Consider the following 27,670-nt stretch of genomic DNA (forward strand, 5'->3'; position numbering starts at 1 on the left):
GTGCAAAGAGGCTAGCTGTGATTCTATAGCCTGGGACCCAGATTATCGCTCCAGAGACATGAACACAAAAATCTTAGGTTGATACTCCAGTCTTGTTTCTAGTCATGCTATACTGTTGGAGATGTCACCTTTCTGTTGACACATTTAACCAAAACCCCATCTTTGCTCTCAGATGGATGAATAATTCTTTGCCACAAATTTTGTGCAGCAATGTGCTCTTCAGTTTCTCTCAAAAAATCTATTATCTGGCAATTTATTGCAATTTGCAGGATTAGCTGTGTGACTGCCTACACTTTAAAATATGTCATTGACTGTAATTCATTTTTGTACTTTATGGGATGAAAGTAACACATCTTTCTTTGAAGGAGAAACCAGATTCGTGTTTAGATTGTCGAGGTCTTGTCCGAACTGAGACAAAGCAGACTAGTCTGCAGTCCATTTTGTTTTTGACACAGTTCTACACTACATGAAATTTAGATTGGTTATTAAGACATAGTGGGTGAATGTTACCAGATTCTGCTCAATGACCTATTTTCTTCAAGTAACTTCTATAGATTCATTGGACGATGGTCTTCAAAGGGGCTAATCAGTAAATATAAGCACCTCACCTGTAATTTTACAGAGATTTGTGTCATCAAAGAAAGACAATAACAGCCCTAAATTCCTGGAACTGACAGTGAAAGACTAAAATGATTACCAATATAAGCAACTATACTTAGCACATCTCTGTAACATCAAGGAGTCATTTCTAGTCCTCAAATGTATCTTGTGGAAAATAGCACATTGCAAATCTAGTAAACTTAATTCTGAACTAGCTACTAGACCTATTGGTATGTGTATTAGCTCTTTAAAACTAATTTTTGATTTCTGCTACGTAACAATTTTAAACTTGATCATTTTATGTTTCCTTCCTTATCTAATTATGTTGGCATGGATTGGTTCAGCCTCAGCTACATTATTGGGAGTAGTTTTGATTAATGCTGATATTGGGTCAATTGCCTACAGTTCATTTTGTTTGAAGTGAAACCAAGGGATGTATAATAGGTGCTAACACAATATCATTCCTTTTTTTTACACTAGTGAAAGTTAAAATTATTCATATTGCATTTTTTCTCATAATATTCCTCATCATATGTTTTATTTGTCAGAGCATTCCTCTTTACTCAGAAGAATCAAGAATGCATCACCACAGCAGATAATAGTCATACACAATTGTTGGTGAGAAAGCCAAATGTCATTCTTTATGAGAAACAAGGTAATTGAAGATTTTAACTCATTTAAGTAAAGGACAGGGACAGCAATACTGTCAATCTTGTTAGACTTTATATCAATTAGAAATGCAAAAATACCTATTATGGGTTATATTATCTAATCAAAAACAAATTCAAATTTGAGAGGAACTATGAATAGTGGTGTTCTATTCAGAAATGGACACGAGCAGTTTGAATCTTGAAAGGAACTGTGAAGGGTGGTGTTCTATGAATGTCTAGAAATGGACACGAGCAGTTTGAATCACTTCATGGCAGAAAAATGTCCTCACTCAATGTTAGCTATAGCTCACTAATAAAACTGAGTCAGAAGACCATGGGTTTACATCACGCTTCAGAAACCTGAACGCATAATCTGCACTGATACTCTGGTGCATTACTGAAGGAGTGCAGCACTTCTGGTTGTGTTGTTTTATATTCTATAGATAATATATCTTATCTAAGTCTTATCTGTCTGTACTCTGTGGTCGATGTAAAAGTTTGCATGAATAGTCCAATGTCATGAGGTCAGTAAAACTGGAATTCATGTGCTACTGCTGATAAAATAGTTTAGCATCTTGCTACTTGTGAGTTATTATTGACAGTGTGTATGGAATGACCCACGACACTTGCTGTCAGTGTGGAGAAATTTTTGGGATTAACAGCATGATTAAACTGCATTATGGATATCTTATACATTTCATTTCACAGGTCAAGAAAGAAAATAAATGGATTTACTTTACATTTCTTAGCATTTTTGTAAGTTGATCATGCATAGAATTTTTAAGGCCCTCATAGGAATTCTAAATGATAAAGACATTAATTAATCCACATAGAGAGCTCTCATCACCCCCCCTCAAATCCCTTATCTTATTCACTTCTCCTCATTCTACATAAATGCATGGTAGATTATAAATTTTTAACCAGACAGAAGTTGTAGTTTGACTAGAGGTTGACTATTTGCACGCGGTGCTAGAAAGGTAAGAGAGGTTAAACAAACATGAAATAGAAATTTACAAATAAAAAAATGTTTACTCAGCACATTGCGCATTTCAAACATATTGTTTTCATAGTACAGAACACTGACATAAATGGTCCAAATTCATTTCGTCCATTCATTATGCAATGGTAATTATGAATCTGCCAGAATTCTCTTTAGTGTTCAAAATTAGTTCAAACCTAAGTACAGTTTCTTAGTTTACACGAGTATTAAAATGTTGGCAACCATTGGGGAACTTCAGACGTATAGTAAAACTGTTAGGAGCAGCTATTTGTATTTTTACCATTCACCTCAAAAACTTTCATTTGAGTTGGTGTCTGAGAAATATGTCGTTATGCTCTAGTACCCATCAAGAACCTGGTCTGTCATGTTTAAATGGGATTCCTGCAGGCATTCCCCAAGCCTTATCCCAAACTTGACTCTGATCAGAACATGTCAATGGTACTGTCATCATGTCAATGGTACAGTCAACACCCAAACAAAAAAGTCCGCAAGGGAGCTATTACATTGAGGAGATAATTTTGTCCGCTCAGGGTGGCTATTTCCCTTATTTTACCTTCATGTGTACATCAGTTTTTTGGCCTCTGGAGATGGATTCAACATTTCTTCCGCAATAATTACAATCAGGAGAAGGAAGATACTGGGACTTGTTCTTCCAATCAGCAATCTATTCCTGGATTTGAAAAGATCAATAATGAAGACTCAGAAGGGGTTAGGATGGAAACCCCCCCCACCTCCGAACATTGACATGGCATGGAAGGCAATTATTCTCTGCCTGAAAACAAGCACTCACCAGAGGTTCTGCGCCCATAAGATCTCATTAAATTTCTTTTCATTCTATTCATTTCCCTACTAGAGGAAGCTGGGAAGATCTGGTATACTGTATTTTCACCAAGGAGGCAACAAACAGCAGCCAGCTCTGTTTTTGGGCCTAAAGGCTAACTGCAGTGGGTAACAGAGCATGTTGGGGAGCCAATAATCAATATAGAGACAGGTTGTCTGTCCAAATAGAGCCAGGGATGGAAACAAAGCTAAGTCGGATGGTATTTAGACACTCTGTAACAGCTGTCACTGAAGCTGTTGGCTGCCTTAAGAGATTGATCTGCTTAAGCTTTTCACAGTACCAAAGAGGAGTGAGATATCATGTGGAGTCAGGATTCTTGGACCCGAGGCAAGCAGGTTATGAGCGTGAAGATAGAAGTCCTCATCCAATAGAATGGCAAAAGGAGGCCACTTCATGGTGCAGAAGGTACATTTCCCTATTCATGCCCATTGGCCTCCTCTGCCTCTTCTCTTAACTCCTGTTCCTCTGCTGCTAGAGGCTTCACTACCCAGAAATCACACACATCTCTGTAAGGGCACATTAAGGACAGCACAACATATCATCATAATGCCCAATATCTTTGCAGAATGGGATTTGATGGTGACGTCTACTGATTTAGTCAACAGGAGCACATTTTGAGGAGTCCACTGCCCTAATTAATTGTCATCAGAATGAACAGGTGGCATTAGTTCTATCATCCCTTGTACGCCCACTGAGAGTGAATAGCCATCCCTTCAAAGGATATCATTTCCTCCTCGGGCTGAGGCAGCTTGCACTGGCTGAGGATGAAAGAACAGGATGAAGGTCATGTCATCTTCAGAAAAGCATGTGCAATCATGGAGAAGGACCCTATGGTTACAGACCAGTTATTTGTTGAGGGAATAGAATCCCTATCTCTTGTTTGGGTCAAGCCTAAGGCAATGAAGGCTACATGGGTGTCACCAATAATGTGCTTTGGTGGAATCAAATGTTCTCTGTCCTTACGAGGCCATGCCTTTCAGCTTATGAACGTCTATTCCAGCCCTACCAGAAAGCATCAGTGACCTGCAAATTGTCACATGGTGTACCTGTTTTTGTGATGCTATTAAGGACCATAGTTGATCCTTGAAAAGAGTCAGAGGTGAAAAGATTCAAAGTCACAGTGAAATTAATGGTTACTGATCTGGCATGCTGATCAGTGGAGGGAGGTATAATGTCTTTCACAACTAGGACAGAGACCTTGGTGATTGTCCACTGAGGAGATGTAGTCTCCTGTGGAACTGGTCTTTGATCATTTCCAAGTAGCTCTGTCTTCAGTGGTAGATGCTATGTTGAGCATTTGGCCTCCATTTCCTTCTTGCTTCCCTTTCCTATTCTGTGACCTCCCAATGACTTTGTTCAATCTTTCTACAGAGGATGTTATTCCCCAATGCCACTGTGTCCAAGATCTGACAGTTGCAATGTTACTGCCTGCTGGTTCTTTCTTTCTAAACATATGGTCACATATTTGTGCTTGGCACATTTCAGTGATCAAAATAAGATCCATTTTCATCTATTCTCAGCTTCCTACCAGCTAGACAATCCTCTACCATTGGCAATATATGATCCCCTAAGAGATAAGCTTTTATTTTCCCCAGTAACCTTTGATGTAGCATCTTATCAAGTGCTTTCTGGAAATCTAGGTACAGTACATCTATTGAATCTACTTTACCCACAGCAAATTTTGCTTCCTTAAAGGATGCCAACAAATAAGTTAGAAATGATTTCCCTTTCTCAAAACCATGTTGGCTATGCTGGATTACCTTCAAGTTTTCTCAGTGCCCTGTTATTTTCTAATGGTCCAGACAATCATTATGCCAGTATTAATCACAGTTGTGCATGTGGCTCTTGAAGAATCCCCATCATTGCATACTCTTAAGGAATTGCCCAGGAAATTGAATTGGTAATTTCACTATGCTATGATCCCTCTGAAATTCTCAATTCAAATGGAAGACTTCTGATGGTTCCAATGAAATTATGTAAAATAGTTACTTAGGGAAACTTAGACTATTAAATACATGACCTAACTCCTGAGTAACTATTAAGCAGACCCCATAGTTAAATCACACACCCCAATCTACTCCTCCCCAGATGACTTACTCCACCCACCCAACAACAACTTGTTCTGCGCTGCAAGACAACTGCCAGAATGGAAGTACAGCTCGACATTTCTGAGCCCCTGAATGGAATGTCTGAATGAGATTGCCACACTCCAGAAAATCTCCCCTAGTGTCTTTAATAATGACTTCTAACATCTTCCCTATGCTGGATGTTAAGCTGACTGGCCAGAAGTTTCCTGATTTCTGTCTCCTTCTCTTTTGAACAAAGGAGTTTTTTCACTGAGTTCCAGTTGAATGGAACTTATGCTGAATCAAAGGAATATTGGAAAATTTAAGTCCATGTATTAACTATCTCACCAGTCACTTCTTCTGAATTCATCAGGACCCAAATACTTGTCAGCCACAATGTGAATTATTTGTTCAGTACCAGTTCTCCGCTGATTATAGTTTTTGAGTTCCTCCCTCCCTTCCATTTCCTGATTTGCAGCTATTTCAGGGGTGTTACTTGGTTTGTACATGTTGGTTTCTGTTGGAATCATGTGGGATGTGGGATATCAGTCAATGTTACTGATACCAAATGGGGATGGATGCCTGCCTGAGATCTTAGACAAAAGACAGACTCTGTCTTGATACATGGAATATATTTGTTGTAAATTTCTTAATATATCTATGTAAGCACGTGCAGCCAAATGCCAAAAAAGGTATCATCATGTAGGAAGAGTCATCCATTATCTTCATGGATGCAGCTTCTTGGTACAATTGCTAGACTGTTGATCCAAAACTCAGCTCATGCTCTGGGGACAACACATTTGAAATCTACCATGGCAGGTGGTGGACTTTGAATTCAATTTTTAAAAATCTGGACATAAGAACTTGCTGATAACCATTGTTGATTGTAAGAAAAGCCTATCTGGCTCACTGATGGCCTTCAGGGAAGGTAATCTACCATCCTCCCCTGGTCGAGCCTATGTACGATTCCAGACCCACAGCAATGCAGTTGACTCTCAGTTGACCTCTAAAATGGCCTAATGAGCCATTCACTTGTATCTATCACTATAAAGTCTCAACAAAGAAACTAAATTGGACAGGTCATCTGGCATCACCCTCAGCCCTGGTAGACAATGGCAGAAACAGCTCTGTTGACTCTGCAAAGTTCGCTCTACAAACATTTGGCAGCTAGTACCAAAATTGGGAGAGCTGTCTCACAGACTAGTCAAGCAACAGCCTCATATAGCTATAGCTAACGGATCATACGTTACAGACAATATCCCAGACACCACCATCATTATTCCTGGATATATCCTGAGCCACCAGCAGGACAGACCCAACAGAGGCGGTGGCACAATGGTATACAGACAGGAGGGAGTTGGCCTGGGAGTCCTCAACATGAAATCTCATGGTTTCAGGTTAAACACGGGCAAAGAAATCTTCTGCAAGTTACCATATACCATCCTCCCACAGCTGATGAATCTGTACTCCACCATGTTGAACAAAACTTGGAACTCATACTGAGGGTGGCAAGAGTGTAAAATGTAATCTAGGTGAGGGATTTCAATGTCCACCACCAACAGTAACTCAGCAGCTACTGTGATGAGGTAAATAGCAAGGAGGAAATAATGATGTGATAATAAAACATGATGATATAAATGAATTGATCAGATAGGCTGAACAATGGTAAATAAAATGTAATGATTAAAAGTGTAAGGTGATGCATTTTGGGAGGACTAACAGGGCGAGGGTGTACATGTTAAATGGCAGGACCCTAAGAAATACAGAAAATCAGAGGGACCTTGATGTGTATGTCCATAGATCCTTTAAGGCAGCAGGATAGGTAGATACGTTGGTGAAGAAGGCACATAGAATACTTGCCTTTATTCGCCAAGGTATTGAATACAAGAGCATGGGCATTATGATGAAGTTGTGCAGAAGAAATTTACCAGGATGTTGTTTAGACTAGAACTATTCAGCTTTGAAGAGAAATTAAATAGACTGGGGTTGCTTTCCTTAGAGCAGAGAAGGCTTGAGATGGAATACAATTGCAGGGAACAAAATTCTGATGGGAGTAGACAAAGTAGAAAAGGAGAAACCATTCTCCTAGTAGAGGGGTCAATAAACAGCGTGAACACTTTAAAGTTGAAGAGCAGGACATTTAAAGGGGGGTTAAGGAAAAATTGTTTCAGCAGTGTGGGTATCTGGAACTCACTGTCTGACGAGGTGAAAGAGGCAGAAATCCTCATGACATTTAAAAACGATTTAGATGAAACATCATTGCAGACAAGGATGTGGGCCAAGTGCTGGAAAGTGGGATAAAGATAGTTGGATGTTTGATGACTGAAGCGGACACAGTGAGCCAAAGGGCCTTTTTCCATGCTGTAAAAACTCCACGGCTCTATGAGTTATTTTTACATCCTGGTTTCAAGAACATAGGCCATCCCAATCAGTTGTGCTAATGCCATGATTAGGTAACAGGATTTACCCTCCAATTTTTCCAAGCTTCTTGTCCTTCCTAAGTGACACACATACTCTTTCATATTTAGGTCCATACTATGTAATCCTGCAGCCATGTATTTGTGATGGACTATCAGATTACACTTCTTTGGTTCTAAATGCTCCACTGGTTCAGTTGTTTTGTTTTGAATGCTATGTGAATTCAGATGCAGGATGTTTTGTCCTTTTATTATTACAGTAACCTCTATGCTTATCTGTTGATTTATTCTTGGATTTGTACTGTCTATCAATTCCTGTCATGATTTATTTCTCATTTCCCACGTGAATACCCTTCTCTCTTCCCTCGTCTCTACTCTTTGATTTACCAAATTTTGCCAAATTTGCAGCCTCTATTGTTTCAAATGTTTCCAAAGCCTAACATTATTTAACAGCTGCCCAGTTCACCATTTCCTTTCATTTCTTCTTCATTAGCCTTCCTTTTGGAATGCAAGTCAGACAATGGTGCCAACTACAGAGGAACAGCAATGAAAACCATTTCTGGGAGAACCTGTCAAAGATGGGACAGCAACACACCACACAAACCAAAGTCAGTCTTTAATTTTCTTTATTAAACTTGTCTAACTTGTTTCAGGATGTAAAAAATACTAAGTAATGTAGCAAATAATTGATAAATGTATTTGAATCAGATTGTGTCTGATTGTATGCTGTACTTAATTCAATGGATTCATGTTGTATTTAGCATAATTTCTCTTAATGTCTAAACAATTACAAAAGTACTGAAATCAGGCCAATGTGTGCCAATAGGCCACAGCCAATAGATTATGTTTAAAGAAGAGCTCAAGAGGTCAAATGAAAAGACTTTGAAGAAGTCAGAACTTGCCTTCATTCAGATACAGGTTGCTTTTTGTTAAATGTGCATTAATGACATTCCATACAGTCATTATTATTGGACATTTTATAAAATACAAGAACACTCCACTGAACTAGCCCATTGTTGTACAGACTTAATGCAAGCAAGTTGCAGAGAAGATTACCATTCTTTTTGATTTGTGCACCAACCCAAGCCTAAGGCCCCAATTATATACATGTAATTAAATAAATGTATAAGCAATCAAACTTTATAACCTAACACATACATAAAAACAGAAATTGCTGGAAAAAAATCAGTAGGTCTGGCAGCAACCGTGGAGCTAAGTCAGAGTTAACATTTTACATCCATTGACCCTTCTTCAGAACTTCTCATGTTGTCTGAAATATAATTATTTTAATTAACTTCCTTAGTACAAATTAACTTCAAACCATTTTAAAGAGCAAAACTAATTACTGGATCTGGTTAGGCTCTTCTAACTTTGTTGGCCTTGTTTATTGTGAATGCTATGACTAGGTGGTGCAGAGTCCATTTATGCACAAGAACATAAGTTTGCAGTGTCATGTCACTGCAACAAACAAAATGGAAGCTTTTTGCACTGTCACTTATGTTTCCTATTTAAAGTTATTTTGGGGGTTTGCAGTCTACACAATATGTTTCTGGAGCTGCCCGGTCCATCTTCTTCCTCCACTTGGCCAAAAACTCACTGATTGTGAATCTGACAAGCAAACTACTGTCCTTCACCAAGCACTGTATCTGATCATGCTCCTAGCACTGTTGGGTACTGCGTCTGTGTGTTGCCCTCCAGTGCAGTAGATGATGGCCGGGTAGCAATGTGGCAAATAACTATTTTGCCAGGGACAGCAAATTCTGCCTCCTCCAGAGTCTCCCCAGACCCCTCATATCCAGCTTCCCCAGTGATCTTGTCCCCAGTATCTTCCCCAGCTTCTCCTTAGGTGGCAGCCACAAGTGCTGATGTACAGACATGGTCAGCTCACATCACAACCTGATTCTGCACATGAACAGGGTATCCTTTTGACATTTGGAGTAATCACTCCATAATTCGTTTGGCAAGGCAAGTGCAGTATTTGGTGAAACGGGTCTCCTTAATGGCAAAATAATGCCACCCAATGACTCCAACTCTAATATATTTTTATTACCTGTCATTGACCTTACATTTAAAAAAAACTTATGAAAAGCATTATTCCTTCCTGATACATAGCAGATGGAAAATATTACTCAGAAATAATACACTAAAGGGAAAATCAATTGAAGGGGCATTGCTAATCTTCATGATTCATGATAAATGCTCTCACATCCAATTCTGAGCATCATGCTTTAGAAAGGTTAGTTATGCTTGGAATGAGTGAAGGGGAAATTTACTGGAAAGGTTATTGGTGTGGAATGTCAGTTATACAGAGAATCTGGAGAAGGTAGGTTTGTTCTTTACATTAAAGAATATTAAGGGAAATCAAATAGGATTTTGATAGAATAAATAGAGAGAAAACAACCATTGGCTAAAAGTTTAGAAAACAAGGGACAAAGATTTATGACCAGAGAACCAGAGGGGAGATAAGGCAACATAAGTTTATTTAGCAAGTTACTTTAATCTGGGAAGCACTAAATGAACGGGTGATGGGAGTGAATTCAATACTCATTTTCTAAAGAGAATTAGATATACATCTCAAAAGTTAATGTTTCCATTTGCTATGGAAAAAAGAGCTCAAAGTGGGGCTAATTGCACAATTCTTTCAGAGTCAACAGTAGTATAATGGGCCAAATCTTCATAGAAAATTGGGAGATAGGAGCAGAAGAAGGCCACTTGGCCCTTCGAACCTGCTTTACCATTCAATATGCTCATGACTGATCATGATCATCTAACTCAGTATCTTGTTCCTGTTCTCTTTTTGAGCATACCGTTTGACCCCTTTAGCCCTAAAGACAATATACAACATATTAAAAACATTCAATGTTTTGGCCACAATAATACCATAACAATTAAAAACTGGAGTAGCTATACAGCCCCTCAAATCTGTTCTAGCATTCAATGGGATCGTGGCTGATCAAACACTCCTCACTTCCATTTGGCTGCCTTTTTCTCATAGCCCTTGATTCCCCTCCTGATCAAAAACCTATCTCAGCTTTAACTTTACACATTGACTTTACTCTCAGTCTGAGAGAAGAAATTACCCCTTATCTTAGTCTTAAATTGGTGCCCCTTTATTCTAAGACTGTGCCCTCTGGTCCTGGACTCTCTTCTGAAAAGAAACATTCTCTCAGCATTTACCCTGTCACCCCCTTAAGAATCCTATATTTTTCAATGAGATTGCCTCTTGTTCTTCTAAACTCCAGTGAGTAGTGTTCCAATATGTTTAGCCTTTGCTCATAAGATAATAAGATAAATACCAGAGATCATCCAAGTGAATCTTCTCTGAACTGCCTCCAATTAGACAATCTCTTTCCTTAAATAAAGGTATGAAAACTGCTCACAGCACTCCAACACTCACCAACACATTGCACAGTTGCAGAATTCCCTACTCTTATACTACAACCCCCTTTGAAATAAGGGCCAACATTCCTTCTTGACTACTTGCAACAACTGTGTGAGATAATAAGGTGTAGACCTGGATGAACACAGCAGGCCAAGCAGCATCATAGGAGGGTCTAGGCCTGAAATGTCAGCCTTCCTGCTCTTATGATGCTGCTTGGCCTGCTGTGCTCATCCAACTCTATACCTTGTTATCTCGGATTCTCCAGCATCCGCAGTTCCTACTAAATCTGCAACAACTGTGTTAGATTTGTGCTTTATGCCCAAGTACCCCTAAATTTCTTTGTGTTGCAGATTTCTGCAGCTTTTCTCTATTTAAATAATACACTGTTCTTTTGTTTTCCCTTCCAAAATGAATAACTTCACACTTTCCCACATTATACTTCATTTAACCTTTTACTTAACTGATCAATATCCTCTTTGCAACTTGCCTTTCTACCTACTTCTGTATTGAAGTCCAAATACAACACATCTACTGGTTCCCCTTTATCCACTGTGTTTGAGACTTGCTTAAAAACTCTAATAAATTAGGCAAATATGATTTCCCTTTCATGAAGCCATGCTGGCTCTGCCTGACTAAATTATAATTTTCTAATTTTGCACTCAATTGCTTTCTGTTGCAAAAATTTCTCCAGGTTCACCACTGCCAAGTTGAAGAATTTTCTCCTCATCTTAATCCTGAATGGTTTACCCTGTACCCTTAAACTGTGACCCCTGGTTTTGGGCAGCATAGTTCTATGATTTCTATCAAACACAGTTATTTACTTCATCGATGAAGACTTGAAATTAAAGTGCATGTACTGTTTACAAGGGATAACAACAGAAAATAAATCTTCTGTTCGACATTATTGATGGACATGTTTCAGTTGCAACTTTAAAAGCATCATGATGCCCTCAATATGACACTGCTGTCATAACTGAGAATGCACAGAACTAATTAATGGAAAAATAAAAACTTGTACTTGTACAACACCTTCCGTGTTCTCAGCATGTTCCACAGAATTAGAGCTAATGCAAAACTTTTGAAATCTGGTTCCTGTGTTGATAAGGAAACACAACAGCCAACAGGCAACTACAAACAGCAATGATTAGATCCTTTGTTTTATGTTGATAAGGAGCATAGAAAGGTTGCAACAGAAGGATAAGACATGCTTATTATATGTTTTTTCTCCTTGAGCTGTGCAGAGATGGCATCTCAGTTGCTTTGTTTATAGATGAGTTTTATTTACTGTATTTTAAAAAAGGGTCACGTGCTTATACTTGATAACAAAGTGTGGAGCTGGATGAACACAGCAGGCCAAGCAGCATCTCAGGAGCACAAAAGCTGACGTTTCGGGCCTAGACCCTTCCTCAGAGAGGGGAATGGGGAGAGGGAACTGGAACAAATAGGGAGGGGGGGGGCACCGAAGATGAAGAGAAAACAAGACAGGTAGAGAGGAGAGTATAGGTGAGGAGGTAGGGAGGGGATAGGTCAGTGGAGGGAAGATGGACAGGTCAAGGAGGTGGGATGAGGTGGTAGGTAGGAAATGGAGGTGCGGCCTGAGGTGGGAGGAAGGGATGGGTGAGAGGAAGAACAGGTTAGGGAAGCTGAGACAGGCTGGGCTGGTTTTGGGATGCAGTGGGGGGAGGGGAGATTTTGAAGCTTGTGAAGTCCACATTGATACCATTGGGCTGCAGGGTTCCCAAGCGGAATATGAGTTGCTGTTCCTACAACCTACGGGTGGCATCATTGTGGCACTGCAGGAGGCCCATGATGGACATGTCGTCTGAGGAATGGGAGGGAGAGTCGAAATGGTTCGCGACTGGGAGGTGCAGTTGTTTGTTGCGAGCCGAGCGGAGGTGTTCTGCAAAGCGGTCCCCAAGCCTCGTATACTAACTGCCTCGTTTTAGTTTAGCTTCTGTTTCACTCTGCATCCACACACATATGGTTTGAGTTACAGCAAACAGTGTAGAGTCAACAGATATATTCAATCTATCACTAAAGAACTGAATGCTATTGTCTTGGAGCAGGGGTTTTAGCTTCTGATGATTCTTTGAAATTTATTTGTCCAATTCTTAGGTAGAACAGAAGGAGGATATAACTCTCTGTGTCTGGTTTGGAGGTTGGGAAAGTCTTATTGAAACAGTAGCTTATCTCATCCATCTCTACCAATTACTTCACATTCTAACAGAAATATGATCTTTTGTTCATGGGTGTGTCTGGTCCATAGTTCAAAGTCAAACATTCTGGCATTCATGATCCTCCCCACATGTCAAATGAGTGAATAAACTAATGCGTTTTAGCTGTCAATTACAAAGGACTGAATTATGACTCCCAAAAGCAGGTGTTTTGGGGTCATGTTGCAGATTACGACTACATCTGGAACAGGAAGTTAATTTATCTCAAAGTGTTACACTGCAGATTTAATCGCGGTGGGGCAATGGATAGGCTTGCAATGCACTCACCGGAAGCAGGTCGATCATTTAAATATTATAATGATGTTGGTTGCCTTCATTTTAACAGACAGTTCATTCAAAATTTGTTTTGGCTGAGTTTACCAGACCTTGCAGAAAAACAAGACAGAAAGAACCCACAAGGTAAATGTTTTTGCAACCTTTGGGCATAACTGGAAGGCATCCTCCAGACACATAACAAATCAACCGATAAACACACTCTCCCAGGGATCTCTCTGCTCCACCCTGATCCCTAGTCACATCAGTCCACCCAAGCACTCCTATTCTTCAAGTCCAGAGCTTGGTTCTTTCCTGCCCCTACTGTTCTCCATTTACCACCAGATCTCCATGACGTAGGGTACCTATTCATGATAGTTTTATATAAGATTATACCGTTTTCAAACAGATGGTCCAGTGTCCATTTTTTTTCCAGGAATCTTCCTGAGATTTCTCTCACTTTTCCACTAAATCTAACTGCTCTAGGTTGTAAATCAGGCTGCTTGTGTGTGGGTATCCTGTGGATGGATAAAAAAATACAGGAGCCTTACAGTTAAATTCTGCAGGATATTCTGGGAACCTGTTCTTCACTGCCAAATTCACTGGCACAGAATTCACGCTCGATTCAATCCAGGACAGGTGGTCTGGTTAACAAATCACTTTAGCTTGGTGCACTTCAGTCTGTAGTTGAGACTCAGTAAATATGAATTTCAGATTGTCCAAAGCCAATAAATCTAAATAGTTCAAAGAATGTGGTCATACTTGCAAAGTGACAAATTAAAAAACGGATGAAATTATGCAATATAATGTCAAAGTGAGATTGAAAGCATGGTGTTTTCAAAGTGTGTAGGTTAACACTATCTTAATGTAGTGGGATGAGTTAATTTCACAGGAATATTTATATCTTAACGTTGTGAAGTATAAAACTTTGTTCTGTAGTAGCACTGTTTCCCAAAAATTTGTGAGTTCACTTTCCTCAGCAACTTGATCACCTAATCCAGGATAATAACCCAGTGCAGAATTGAATAAATGCTTCCTAAGATACTTGGCAAAACTTTCTTTGGGGGGGAAAATTCTAAATTAAGGCATTATGTCCATTCACAAGTAGATGTAAAAGTTCAAATGGCATTATTGGAAAAAAACAATGGGAAATTCTTCCATTGTCCTGCCCAAAGTCCATCCCTCAACCAATGTTTTAAACAGATTATCTGTACTTTTATCAGAAAAGGCTTTTCTGGTGAAGGGTCTAGGCCTGAAATGGTAGCTTTTGTGCTCCTAAGATGCTGATTGGCCTGCTGTGTTCATCCAGCCCCACACTTTGTTATCTTGAATTCTCCAGCATCTGCAGTTCCCATTATTTCTGTACTTTTACTTCATTCCTGTTTGTAGGAGATTATTGTATGAAAATTAGTGCCTATTTCCTATATTGCAGTTGTGACCACAATTCCAAAAGTACCTTATGTAACATATGTAAACATATGTAATGATGCAACATATGTAAAGTTATACAGCATGGAGACAGACCCTTCAGTCCAACCAGTCCATGCTGACCATAATCCCAAACTAAATCAGTCCCACCTGCCTGCGCTTGGCCCATATCTCGCCAAACATTTCTTATTCACATACTTAACTAAATGACTTTTAAGCATTGTAAGTGTACTCAGATCCACCACGTTCTCTGGAAGTCTTTCTCATGAACCACACTGTGTAAAAAAGTTGTCCCTTATGGCTTTTTAAGATCTTTCCCTCTCACCTTAAAAATACAGCCCCTAGTCTTGAAAGTCCTCACCCCAATGAAAACTCACTTGCCATTCACCTGATCAAAAACCATTATGATTTTATAAACGTCTACAACTTCAACTCTCAACCTCTTACTTGCAGGCTGTGAAACACTTTGGCACATCCTAAAGCCCTGAAACGCACTATATAAATGTGCAAAATCTTGACTGCATTGTGTTCAAATTTTCAATGCTCCAATTGTCTATTGCCAAATACACATTGCCTTCAAATGAACACATTTTTAAAGTGACCATGTTTCTTTTCAAATAGTTACACCCCAGAAAATAGCCCACATGCTGACCTGGAAGAAAACTATTGCAGAAATCCTGATAATGATTCCACAGGGCCCTGGTGCTACACTCAAGATGTGAACAAACGCTGGGAATACTGTCAGATACAAAATTGTGAAGGTATTGTTGTGTGGAGTTCAACATTTGAATGAATGCCTGAAGGTTCAGCGATGACAAAAGAAAGAATGGCAAACTGGCTAGCCTACAGAAAACGCAGCATAGGATTAAAGCAACTCAGAACTGTTGGAAGTCTGGAAACAATGTTGTATTTGCATCAGTTGTTTACCGCTTCCATCAACAATATGAACTTGAAATCAGGAGTACCATTTCCAAATTTGCAACTGACATCAAATTGTGAGTGGTAACTACTGAGAAAGAATATGAAGTTATGGGGAGAAATTAATAAACTTTCAAACACACGAGCAGTTGGCAAATTAATTTCAATATACTCAATAATTTCAGGAAAACCCTTTTACCCATAAATTGATGCTTTAAGGGGAAGCTAGCTAAGCCTTTTGCTGTGAAAGGAATTGAAGAATATATTGAAAGAATTAGACGAATGAAGGGTGGAGGAGGAGTTGGTTTGTATTGAGTATAACCACTGGATTAGACCAGTTGGGCTGAATGTCCTGTATATGTTCTTGGAAATGTTTTCATTTCTGGTAAAACCAGCATTTATCGAACCTTCTTAATTGGCCTTTGAGGTATTGGTAAGATGCCCTTATCACCTGGCACACACTGTGTGGTGAAGACGTTTCCAAATGGTAGTTTTGATATTATGATCTAGGCTGATACTACAGGACAAGTCAGATCCCAGACTTTAACTTAGCCTGCTAGATTATACATTTATTTTTGTTTTGCTTAATTCATTAATGTGGTGATTAGTCACTCAGACATGCACATATGACACTGCAGATTTTTCTTTAACAGAAGTTTACTACACAGAAAAACTAAAAAGAAAATCACAAAACATACATCAAAATTAAATTTCAGAAACAGAAACTGATGGAAAAGCTCAGCAGGTCTGGCGGCATCTGCAGAGAGAAATTGGAGTTAATGTTTTGGATCAAGTGACCCTTCCTTAGAATGGGGGTCTGAGGAAGGGTCACTCGACCCAAAATGTTAACTCTACAAAGTAAAATTAACTGGGACCTAGGAAAATTTGAAATCTCTAAGACAGTTAATTTGTTGTGAATTAGTGAAAAATTTCTACCTTAAAGGTGAGCAAGTACAGGAGCTGAATGGAGAAAAAGGTAATGGATGCTATTACTGAACCTTGTGTAAATTGCTAAATTAAAATCTGAGATTGAAATTTGTGAAAGAATAGATACACATAAATGTAGTGGAAATCTGAAACTCTCTGCTGCAAAATAGCTTTGGACACTGGATTAATTGAAATGTACAAACTGATATTACCAAATTGTGTTAATATCAGTTCTGGTAACAAATAGATAAATTGAATTGAGATCCATAGCTTCCATGATCTAATTGATGCTGGCTTTGTTCATGCTGCTGAACTGCCCAATTTTCTTTTGGTTGTAAAAGAACTTTAAGCATTCCCCATGCTGCAGTGAGAATGAATTAACTCTGTGATACTGTGGACTGATATTCCCCAAAATAAATTCGAGAGATTTATTCTCCCATCAATGGCACTTGGTTAATGCAAACTTCCAGATTGAGTAAATAATTGGTTCTCTTTATTCTGCTGTGCTTTTGCACAGCTCTGCTTTTTTTTGTTCCATAACAGTAGTGCCATGTGCTATTTGATATTTTGATTACAGAGGAGTGCATGATCTGCAGTGGTGAGGATTATCGTGGTAAAATTTCCCAAACAGTGGACGGTGTCACATGTCAACATTGGAATTCACAAACACCTCATCTTCATGGATACAATCCAAGCATGTAAGTATGACAATTCACTATTTGTATTTTCTTTCATTGCTCTTTAATTATTTATCATTTGGAGTAAAATTCCTTCTCAGAATCTGAATGAAAGAAGAATACTTGTTGTCTGGGAAATTTGGTTCTGATATTAAACTTTTGATCATTAGTCTGATAATGTTGAAATTTGAGGGAGAAAGGATTGAACAAAGTGGAGAATTTATGGAACATGAGGGTAATTTAACAAAATTGTGATTATCTTCTTGCAGCCATTTCTTTGTCCCCTATTAGACATTCCCTGGTTTCTGTCATTAGGTGATCTACATTTGTCTTCACCAATCTCTCCCTTCACGTACCTATAGAAACTCTTAACTTTGTTGAATGGTTCCTTGTCCTTAAATTTCATGTATATCAAAATTTCAATTGTCCCATTTTGGGTAAGTGTTCACTTCATTTTTCTTTCCTAAGCAAGTTTGCACTCTGTCTCTCTTTTTCTTTATCTGGCTTTTTTTCTCTAAAGATGGAGAGTAAGGTAGTTGATTGGGAGATAAGGGTGCTGAGTCTTAATAAAGGAAACTATGAAGATATGTGGCATGAGTTGGCCTTGATAGATCAGGGACAGTTACTTAATGGGATCACAGTGGATTGACAATAGCAAAAAAGGGATGCACGGGGGAACAGCAACAACTGTTTATTCCTGTCCGGCGCAAATGCAAAATTGGTAAGAGGGCCGATAAATGGCTTACAAACAAAATTAGAGATGGTATCCGATCCAAGGAAGAAGCATACAGAATGGCCAAGAAAAATAATAACTCAGAGGACTGGGAGCTTTTTCAGCAAAGAAGAACCAAGGGATTGATTGAGTTGGGGAAAATACAGTATATAAGTTATCTTGCAGGGAACATAAAGACTGACACTAAGAGTTTCTACAGGTACATGAAGAGAAAGAGATTGGTGAAGACAAATGTAGGTCTCCTAATATTAGAAACCAGGGAATGTATGATAAGGGAAAAAGAAATGGCTGAACAACTGAATACATACTTTGGTTCTGTCTTCACAAAAGAGCATACAAATCAGATACCAGAAGTGTTGGAGAGTGCAAGATTTAGTGACAGGGAAGAATTGAGGGCGATCAGTATTAGTAGAGAAAAGGTGCTGGAAAAATTGATGGGATTGAAGATAGATAAATCCACAGGGCCTGACAATATACATCCAAGTGTACTTAAGGGAATGGCTGTAGAAATAATGGATGCATTGGTAGTTATCTTCTAGAATTCTACAGACTTTGGAACAGTCCCTGCAGATTGGAAGATACTAATGTCACTCCAATATTCAAAAGGGAGGTAAAAAGAAACAAAAAATTATAGACCAGTAAGCCTGACACTGGTGTCAGTGGAAAGTTCACTAGAAATTTCTCGAATCCATTATCAAGGACTTTATTGTGGAGCATTTAGAAAGCAGTGGCAGGATCAGACAGAGTCAGCATGGATTTATGGAAGGGAAATCATACTTGACAAATCTGTTGGAATTCTATGAAGATGTAACTAGTAGAGTTGACAAGGGGAAGCCAGTCGATGTGGTACATTTGGACTTTCAGAAACATTTGACAAAATCCCACATTAGAGATTATTTTACAAGATTAAAGCAGATGGGATTGGAAGAAGTATATTGAGAAGGATAGAAAACGGGTTGGTAGAGTAGAAACAAAGAGTAGGAATTAATGGGTCCTTTACAATTTGGCAGGCAATAACCAGTGGGGTGCCACTGGGATTGTGTTGGGACACCAGCTATTCACAATATATACTAATGATTTGGATGAGGGAAGAAAATGTAACATCTCAATGTTTGCAGATGAGACCAAGTTGGGTGGGAGTGTGAACTGTGATAGGGATGCAGCGATTCTCCGGCTTGATCTAGACAGCTTGGATAAGTGGGCAAATCAATGGCAGATGTAGTATAAATTTACATAATTGTGAAATTATTCAATTCATAAGTAAAAACAAGAAGGCACATTGCTACCTGAATGGATGTAAATTGGGAGAGGGGAGTGTGTAGCGGGACCTGGGTGTCCTTGTGTACCAGGTAAGCATGCAGGTACAGCAGGCAGTAAAGATGGTATGTTGGCCTTCATTGTGAGACGTTTCAAGTACAGGAGTAGGATGTGTTATTGTAGTTATATAGTGCCTTGGTAAGGCCACCTCTACAATATAATGTGTAGGTTTGGTCTCCTTTTTGAGGAAGGATGCTTTTGCTCTCGAGGGAGTGCAGTGAATGTTTACTAGGCTGATTCCAGGACATTGGGACTGACGTCTGAGGAGAGATTGACTAGGTTAGGATTGTTTTTGCTGGAGTTCAGGTGAATGAGGAGGGATATCATAGAGGCTTATAAAATTCTAAAAGGACTGGACAGGATAGATGCTGGGATGGTGTTCCCTATAGTGGGTGTGTCCAGAACCAGGGATCACAGTTTAAGGATTTGAGGTAGGCCATTTAGGATGGAGATGAGGAGTCATTTCTTCAGCCAAAGAGGGGTAAGCCTGTTGAATTCATTATCACAGGAAGCAGTTGATGCCAAAACATTGAATGTATTCAAGTGGCGGCTAAACATAGCACTTGGGGTGAGTGAGATCAAAGATTACGGGGAGAAAGCAGGATTAGATTTTTGAGTTGGATAATCAGTCATGATCATGGCAAATGGCAGGGCAGGCTGGAACGGCTTAATGGCCCCCGCCTGCTCCTATCTTCTATGTTTCTATCTCCTTTCTTCTATTTTCATTATACCTATCTCGTTCTCATCTTTAGCTTTTCATGGAGGACTTGTGGTTGGAAAGGACTTGCACCCTCCTTATAAGTTGGGAAACAAAGCTAAGAGTAGCTACTCAGATTGGGAAAATATAATGGTCTTCCACAAAGACCGGGGCTGAAGCTGCAGTTGTTCACTATTTATATAAAGAACATGGAATTGGGAGTCAGTATAAATTGTAAATTTTTGGATGACACCAAATTGTTTGGTTAATACAAAGGAGCAGTAAAATAAGTACCATGAAGACATTCAGACTTGAAGAAAGGGCATATAATTATCAAATTAATTGCAAAATAGAAAGTAGAGCATGCTGGGTTATGCAAGGGCCAAGAAGGAGAGCATGTTTTGGAAAGCAGAAGTCTAAGTGAGAGAACAGCTGCAATGTTAGCCAAGTGTGCAGATACTCAAATCAATAAAGTAGTGATGCATGCCAGGAAAAAAGAAACAATGTACTAGTTCTAGATGGACAAAATTGAAAAGCAGAGAAGTTATGCTAAGCTTGTATAAAACCTTATTTAGACTACACTGGAAATACTGAAAAGCCCTGGTCACCATATATAAGAAAGGATAGAGGAAATTAAGAATGTGCAACCAAAATTCAAAGAATGACAATGGAACAGAGAGGGAATATCTCTCAGGAAAGGATAGATAGGCTGGCTTTCTTTACTTCAAAAGGATTACACTATAGATATCTTTAAATTTTTTAAAGGATTTGACAAGCAGAGATTGACGCAAAATTGTTTCTATTTGCACTGTGCACCAGAGCAAAAGGCCATAAAAAGGTAGCACGGTGGCTCAGTGGTTAGCACTGCAGCCTCACAGCGCCAGGGACCCGGGTTTGATTCCAGCCTCGGGTAACTGTCTGTGCGGAGTTTGCACGTTCTCCCCGTGTGTGCGTGGGTTTCCTCCGGGTGCTCCGGTTTCCTCCTCCAGTCCAAAGATGTGCAGGCCAGGTGGATTGGCCATGCTAAATTGCCCATAGCGTTCAGGGGTGTGTGGGTTATATGGGGATGGATCTGGGTGGGATGCTTCAAGGGGCGGTGTGGACTTGCTAGCCCAAAGGGCCTGTTTCCACACTGTAGGGAATCTAATCTGAAAACATTTAGTATTAAATCTAACAGGAATTCAGGAGTGAATTTCTCTACCTAAACACTGGTAACAATGCACAACCACAAGGAGTGCTTGAAGTGAATAGTATCGACATATTTAAGATGAAGCTAGATAAAATGAGGAAGGCAAAAAATAGATGGATATATTATCCTTCTGGGATTAGATGGGAGAGAGTTGGAAAAGGTTGGCTTGGAGCAGAAAGTTTTGCACAAGGCAACTGGATCAAATAGTTCGTTTTTGTGCTTTAGAAAAAATGTAATGTTCCTGTAGTGGAATCATAAGATGGAAAGATGAACAACACTGACTCTTCCGTTCTCAACAATTTGTAACATCTACCAAGAAAGTGCTTAAAATTGTACAAGACAACATAAAAGAGCCAATACTTCATCACACACCCAATAGCAAAGACACCTAATTTCAACCGCTCAAACATAGTTGTTGCCCAGTTACTGCCCTTGACAACAGTTATTGACTTGACACAAAGAGGACAAAAGTTAAACCTGTATCAACTGACCACCAACTTTATTAGTCTAATTAAAACAGACATACAATTCACACTGTTTGGTTAGGAAAAGATTAATAGCAGGGATGCAATTTGTACAAGACTAGAAACTAAGCACACCCTCTCTGGTTTCCATAACACTCCCTCCTGGACAGTTAACAAAATAAAGGTTAATATGCAAGAATAAAAACTCACATCGGCCAGGAGATTTCTCCCAAATCTCGGGGTTATCTCCACCCTTCCAAGCATGGGATCCTCAATTTCACAAAGAGTGATCTCCAGAGTTTTTGCGGCTGGCACGCTGAAATCCTTCATTTTTATTGTTTATCCTTATCTTCCTGAAATGAGGGTGTATTATCTTTTTGCTTCTTAGCTTGTCTGAGAAGCCGGTGTTTTCCCACTATAGGATCACTCCAAGGACGCTGTCAGGATTACCTCATTATTTTTCCTCTAAATAAGGAATTTTCACTTTATGTCATACCTCTGAGCTGAGCTGATTTGAGCCAACCCATGCCAGTGGCTGGGTCTTAGGTAACTTTAATTCACAAGCTTGCTGTTTTTTATGAGTGAGCAACCCCTGGTTAAAACAGTGGACTCACCAAACCTGGTTGAGACACATTAGATGTGGCCACCAGTTCCGTAAATGCAAATTGAGGGATGATTGTGCATTGTGGCTATGTGTCTTGGAATATGGAATACATTACATCAATCTGTCTCTAAGAATTACTACGGGAAGCACCTAATTTCTCCATTTAACCCATCAGACCTCCGACTGGATAGTGAATCTAGACATCCCATTAAATATTTTTCCGCCATACAAAAGTAGAACTAATAGAATCAGTAGTGATGTCCCTTAAGTAAAAATTGATTTGCTTCGGTTGTGTTGGAACGGAGAGGTGCGTGGACGTTTCTGGAGACCAGTTTGTTAGCAATTGAGGTAGACATGGACTTCCATCATCGTGGGATCAGAATGGAGCAGGTTGGAGTAGGCCAATTGTAGCAATAAAACTGAAATGGGAATGTTGTAGCAACATTAAGAAAGTGAGGAACACATCAATGCTAGATTTTTGCTATGACTGTGTCACCAAGCCCCCTCCTACAATTCAAAATGATGGGGGTGAGGTGGTTGTGGTGGTGTTGAAAATGCTTTAATTGATTGCTCACTGTCTCAAACCCATTCCCAATAACTGCACCGATCTAAGTCTGAAATCATATGACACCAGCTTATAGTCCAACTTGTTTATTTGAAAGCAGAAGCTTTTGGACCCTCAATCCTTATTCAGATGTTAGTGAGTGAGGTAGTATCAGGCAGAATTTACAAGTGAAAGATCAAAGATTCACACCATTGATGATGATACTGTTAAATCTTTAATCAGTTCGAAGGTTTTAATTGATTAATCTGTACATATAAACCCCTGAATTCTTTTCAAGTCACAGTCCTGAGAGAAGTAAAGGTTTTATTAGTGTAAAGAAGAGGGACATTTTAGGTCACACAATGCATGTTAGGTGTGAAACATTGTTTGGAATCTGTTTGTGTTTTAGTTTGGAATCAGGCTAGTTTTATTTCTAAAGCAGGAATTTATAAAACACCAGAGATAATGGGAGCTGCAAATGCTGGAGAATCCAAAATAACAAAGTGTGAAGCTGGATGAACACAGCATCTCAGGAGCACAAAAGCTGAAGTTTCGGGCCTAGACCCTTCATCAGAGAGGGGGATAGGGAGAGGGGGATGGGGAGAGGGTTCTGAAATAAATAGGGAGAGAGGGGGAGGCGGACCGAAGATGGATAGAGGAGAAGATAGGTGGAGAGGAGAGTATAGGTGGGGAGGTGGGGAGGTGGGGAGGGTATAGGTCAATCCGGGGAAGACGGACAGGTCAAGGAGGCAGGATGAGGTTAGTAGGTGGGAAATGGAAGTGCGGCTTGAGGCGGGAGGAGAGGATAGGTGAGAAGAAGAACAGGTTAGGGAGGCGAGGACGAGCTGGGCTGGTTGTGTGATGCAGTGGGGGGGAGGGGACGAGCTGGGCTGGTTCTGGGATGCAGTGGGGGAGGGGGAGATTTTGAAGCTTGTGAAGTCCACATTGATACCATTGGGCTGCAGGGTTCCCAAGCAGAATATGAGTTGCTGTTCCTGCAACCTTCGGGTGGCATCATTGTGGCACTGCAGGAGGCCCATGATGGACATGTCGTCTGAGGAATGAGAGGGGGAGTTAAAATGGTTCGCGATTGGGAAGCGCAGTTGTTTATTACGAACCGAGCGGAGGTGTTCTACAAAGCGTCCCCAAGCCTCCGCTTGGTTTCCCCAATGTAGAGGAAGCCACACCGGGTACAGTGGATACAGTATACTACATTGGCAGATGTGCAGGTGCACATCTGCTTAATATGGAACAGTCACTCTTCCGCACCTACACTGGCCCCAAACACCACCTCTTCCTCCGTTACATTGATGACTGTATTGGCTCCGACTCGTGCTCCCAAGAGGAGCTCGAACAGTTCATCCACTTCACCAACACTTTCCACCCCAACCTCAAGTTCACCTGCGCCATCTCCAACACATCCCTCACCTTCCTGGACCTCTCTGTCTCCATCTCAGGCAACCAGCTAGAAACTGTTGTCTGCTTCAAGCCCACCGACTCCCACAGCTACCTAGAATACACCTCCTCCCACCCAACCCCCTGCAAAAATTCCTTCGCCTCCGCCGCATCTGCTCCCAGGAATGAGGCATTCCACTCCCGCACATCCCAGATGTCCATGTTCTTCAAAGACCACAACAACCCCCTGCAGTGGTCGAGAACGCCCTTGACTGTGTCTCCCGCAGTTCCCGCAACAATCCCTCAAACCCCACCCTCTCAATAACCGCCCTAAGAGAATCCCCCTCGTCCTCACATACCACCCCACCAACCTCTGGATACAATGCATCATCCTCCGGCACTTCCGCCATCTACAATCCGACCCCACCAAGACATTTTTCCATCCCCACCCTTGTCTGCCTTCCGGAGAGACCACTCTCTCTATGACTCCCTTGTCCACTCCACACTCCCTTCCATCCCACCACACCTGTCACCTTCCCCTGCAACCGCAGGAAGTGCTACACTTGCCCCCACACCTCCTCCCTCACCCCCATCCCAGGCCCCAAGCTGACTTTCCATATTAAGCAGATGTTAACCAGCACATCTGCCAATGTAGTCTACTGTATCCACTGTACCTGGTGTGGCTTCCTCTACATTGGGGAAACCAAGCGGAGGCTTGGGGACCGCTTTGCAGAACACCTCCGCTCGGTTCATAATAAACAACTGCACTTCCCAATCGCGAACTATTTTAACTCCCCCTCTCATTCCTCAGACGACATGTCCATCATGGGCCTCCTGCAGTGCCACAATGATGCCACCCGAAGGTTGCAGTAACAGCAACACATATTCCGCTTGGGAACCTTGCAGCCCAATGGTATCAATGTGGACTTCACAAGCTTCAAAATCTCCCCTTCCCCCACTGCATCCCAAAACCAGCCCAGTTCTTCCCCTCCCCCAACTGCATCACAAAACCAGCCCAGCTCGTCCCCGCCTTCCTAACCTGTTCTTCCGTTCACCCATCCCCTCCTCCCACCTCAAGCCGCACCTCCATTTCCCACCTACCAACCTCATCCTGCCTCCTTGACCTGTCCGTCCTCCCTGGACTGACCTATCCCCTCCCCACCTGTACTCTCCTCTCCACCGATCTTCTCCTCTATCCATTAGGGTTCGCCTCCACCTCTCTCCTTATTTACTTCAGAACCCTCTCCCCATCCCTCTCTCTGATGAAGGTTCTAGGCCCGAAACGTCAGCTTGTGTGCTCCTGAGATGCTGCTTGGCCTGCTGTGTTCATCCAGCTTCGCACATTGTTATTTATAAAATACCATGGTGTGTGGTGTTCCCACGTGTGATGGTAGTTCCATGTCAAAGATCTGACATGTCTTGCAGAGGTTGCCATGACAGGGTTGTATAGTGTTGTGGTTGATGTTGTCCCGAAGGCCAGGTAGGTTGTTATGAACAAAGGTCAGCTTAAGGTTTGCGAGTGTCTGAAGGTAAGAAGTGGAGGTGTGGGGAAGATCTTAGCAAGATGTTCATTGTCATCGATAATGTGTTGAAGGCTACGAAGAAAATGGTGTAGTTTCTCCGCTCCCAGGAAGTACTGGACGACGAAGGGCACCCTATTGGACATATCCTGTGTCTGTCTTTTGAGGACGTCATTATGGTTTTCCGTTGTGGCCTGTTTGATCTGGTGATCAATGAGTTGAGCATCATATCCTGTTCCTATCAGAGCATCCTTCAACATCTTCAGGTGTATGTCTTGTTCCTCTTCCACTTCATCCGAACAGATTCTGTGTATGCGCAGGGGTTGACTGTAGGGGATAGCTGTTTTAATATGTTTCAGGTGGAAGCTAGAGAAGTGCAGCATCATGACAGTATCTGTGGGCTTGTGTTAAATTGATGTACTTGACATGTCTGTCCCTGATGGAGATGCGAGTGTCTGAGAATGAGGCTGATTCTAAAGAGTAGTCCATGGTGAGTCTGATGGTGGGATGAAATTTGTTGACGTCACTATGCAGTTGTTTCAGTGATTTCTCGCCATGAGTCCAAAGAAAGAAAATGTCATCAGTGTATCTGGTGTATAGCATTGGTCGGAGGTTCTAATGCAGCAAAGCAGTTTTCTTTGAATCCCTGTATGAAAATGTTGGGCATGCTGGAGAGCAAATCTGAACTCCAAGGCTGTTCCAAGTGTCTGGAAGAATAAAAGGTTGTCAATGGTGAAGATGTTGTGGCAAGGATGAAATGGATGAGTTGTAGGATGGCGCCTGGAAATTGGCAGTTGGTGGTATTGATTATTGAGGCCACTGAGACAATGTCATCGTCGTGGGGGATACTGGTGTAGAGTACTGAAACATCCATTGTGATGAGGAATTTTCCTTGCTGAACCAGTCCATGGGTGTTGAGTTTCTGTAAGAAATCTGTAGTGTTGCGACAGAAGCTGTGGGTCTCCTGTACAATGGGCTTTAAGATGCCCTCGACAGAGAGGTTTTCACACAGCGTCCCATAGCTTGATATGGTGGCGCGTTCAGCTGTGTTGGCTTTGTGTATCTTTGGAAGGCAGTAGAAGCCTCCTATCCAGGAAGTACGTGGGATAAGAGTGAGTAGGGTGCTCTGAAGGACTTGAGCAAAAGTCTTGACCAGTCTGTCCAGTTGACAGATGTGTTCTTTGTTCAGAACGGCAGGTCATCTGTAGCGTTCCTGGTTGTTCAGCTCTCGGTATACTTCCTTGCAGTCGCCGCCCTTCACACACACACACTCTCTCTCCTCCCTCACTCACACACACACTCTCACCCCATCACTCGCTCCCTCCCTGTCACACACACACACACACACACACACACACACACACACACACACACACACACACACACACACGCGTGAATCTATGGGGTGAATTTGTATTTGCAGATACGTTGTATTTTGTTCAAAAAGCACACAGTTCATAGAAAGTCAGTCAATATGGTATTTTATAAATTCCTACTTTATAAATAAAACCACAAACAGATTCTAAACAAGATTTCACACCTAACATGCATTTTCTGACCTAAAATGTTACCTCTCCTTTTCACTGATAAAACCTTTACTTCTCTCAGGACCATGACTTGAAAGGAATTCAGGGATTTACATATACACGTTAATCAATTAAAACCTTCAAACTGATTAAAGATTTAACTGCACCTTAGGTTTGTTTAGTACATCCTCATCAATGATGTAACCCTTTGATCTTTTACTTATAAATTCTGTGTCTGATACTACCTCTCTCACTAACACCCGAAGAAGGAGTGAGACTGAAAGCTTGT

General features: G+C 40.8%; 1 protein-coding gene across 1 annotated transcript in view; it reads left to right on the forward strand.

The window, feature by feature from the left end:
- plg (plasminogen) overlaps positions 1 to 27,670 on the forward strand; it is a 219,310-nt gene that overhangs the window by 127,935 nt on the left and 63,705 nt on the right. The window contains exons 19-22 of the mRNA XM_048536068.2: positions 1,149 to 1,255; positions 8,068 to 8,182; positions 15,492 to 15,631; positions 17,293 to 17,413. Coding sequence (XP_048392025.2) covers positions 1,149 to 1,255; positions 8,068 to 8,182; positions 15,492 to 15,631; positions 17,293 to 17,413 — 483 coding nt within the window. The remainder of the gene's footprint in view (positions 1 to 1,148; positions 1,256 to 8,067; positions 8,183 to 15,491; positions 15,632 to 17,292; positions 17,414 to 27,670) is intronic.

Source organism: Stegostoma tigrinum, chromosome 9 (genome assembly GCF_030684315.1).
Source record: "Stegostoma tigrinum isolate sSteTig4 chromosome 9, sSteTig4.hap1, whole genome shotgun sequence".
NCBI lineage: Eukaryota > Metazoa > Chordata > Chondrichthyes > Orectolobiformes > Stegostomatidae > Stegostoma > Stegostoma tigrinum.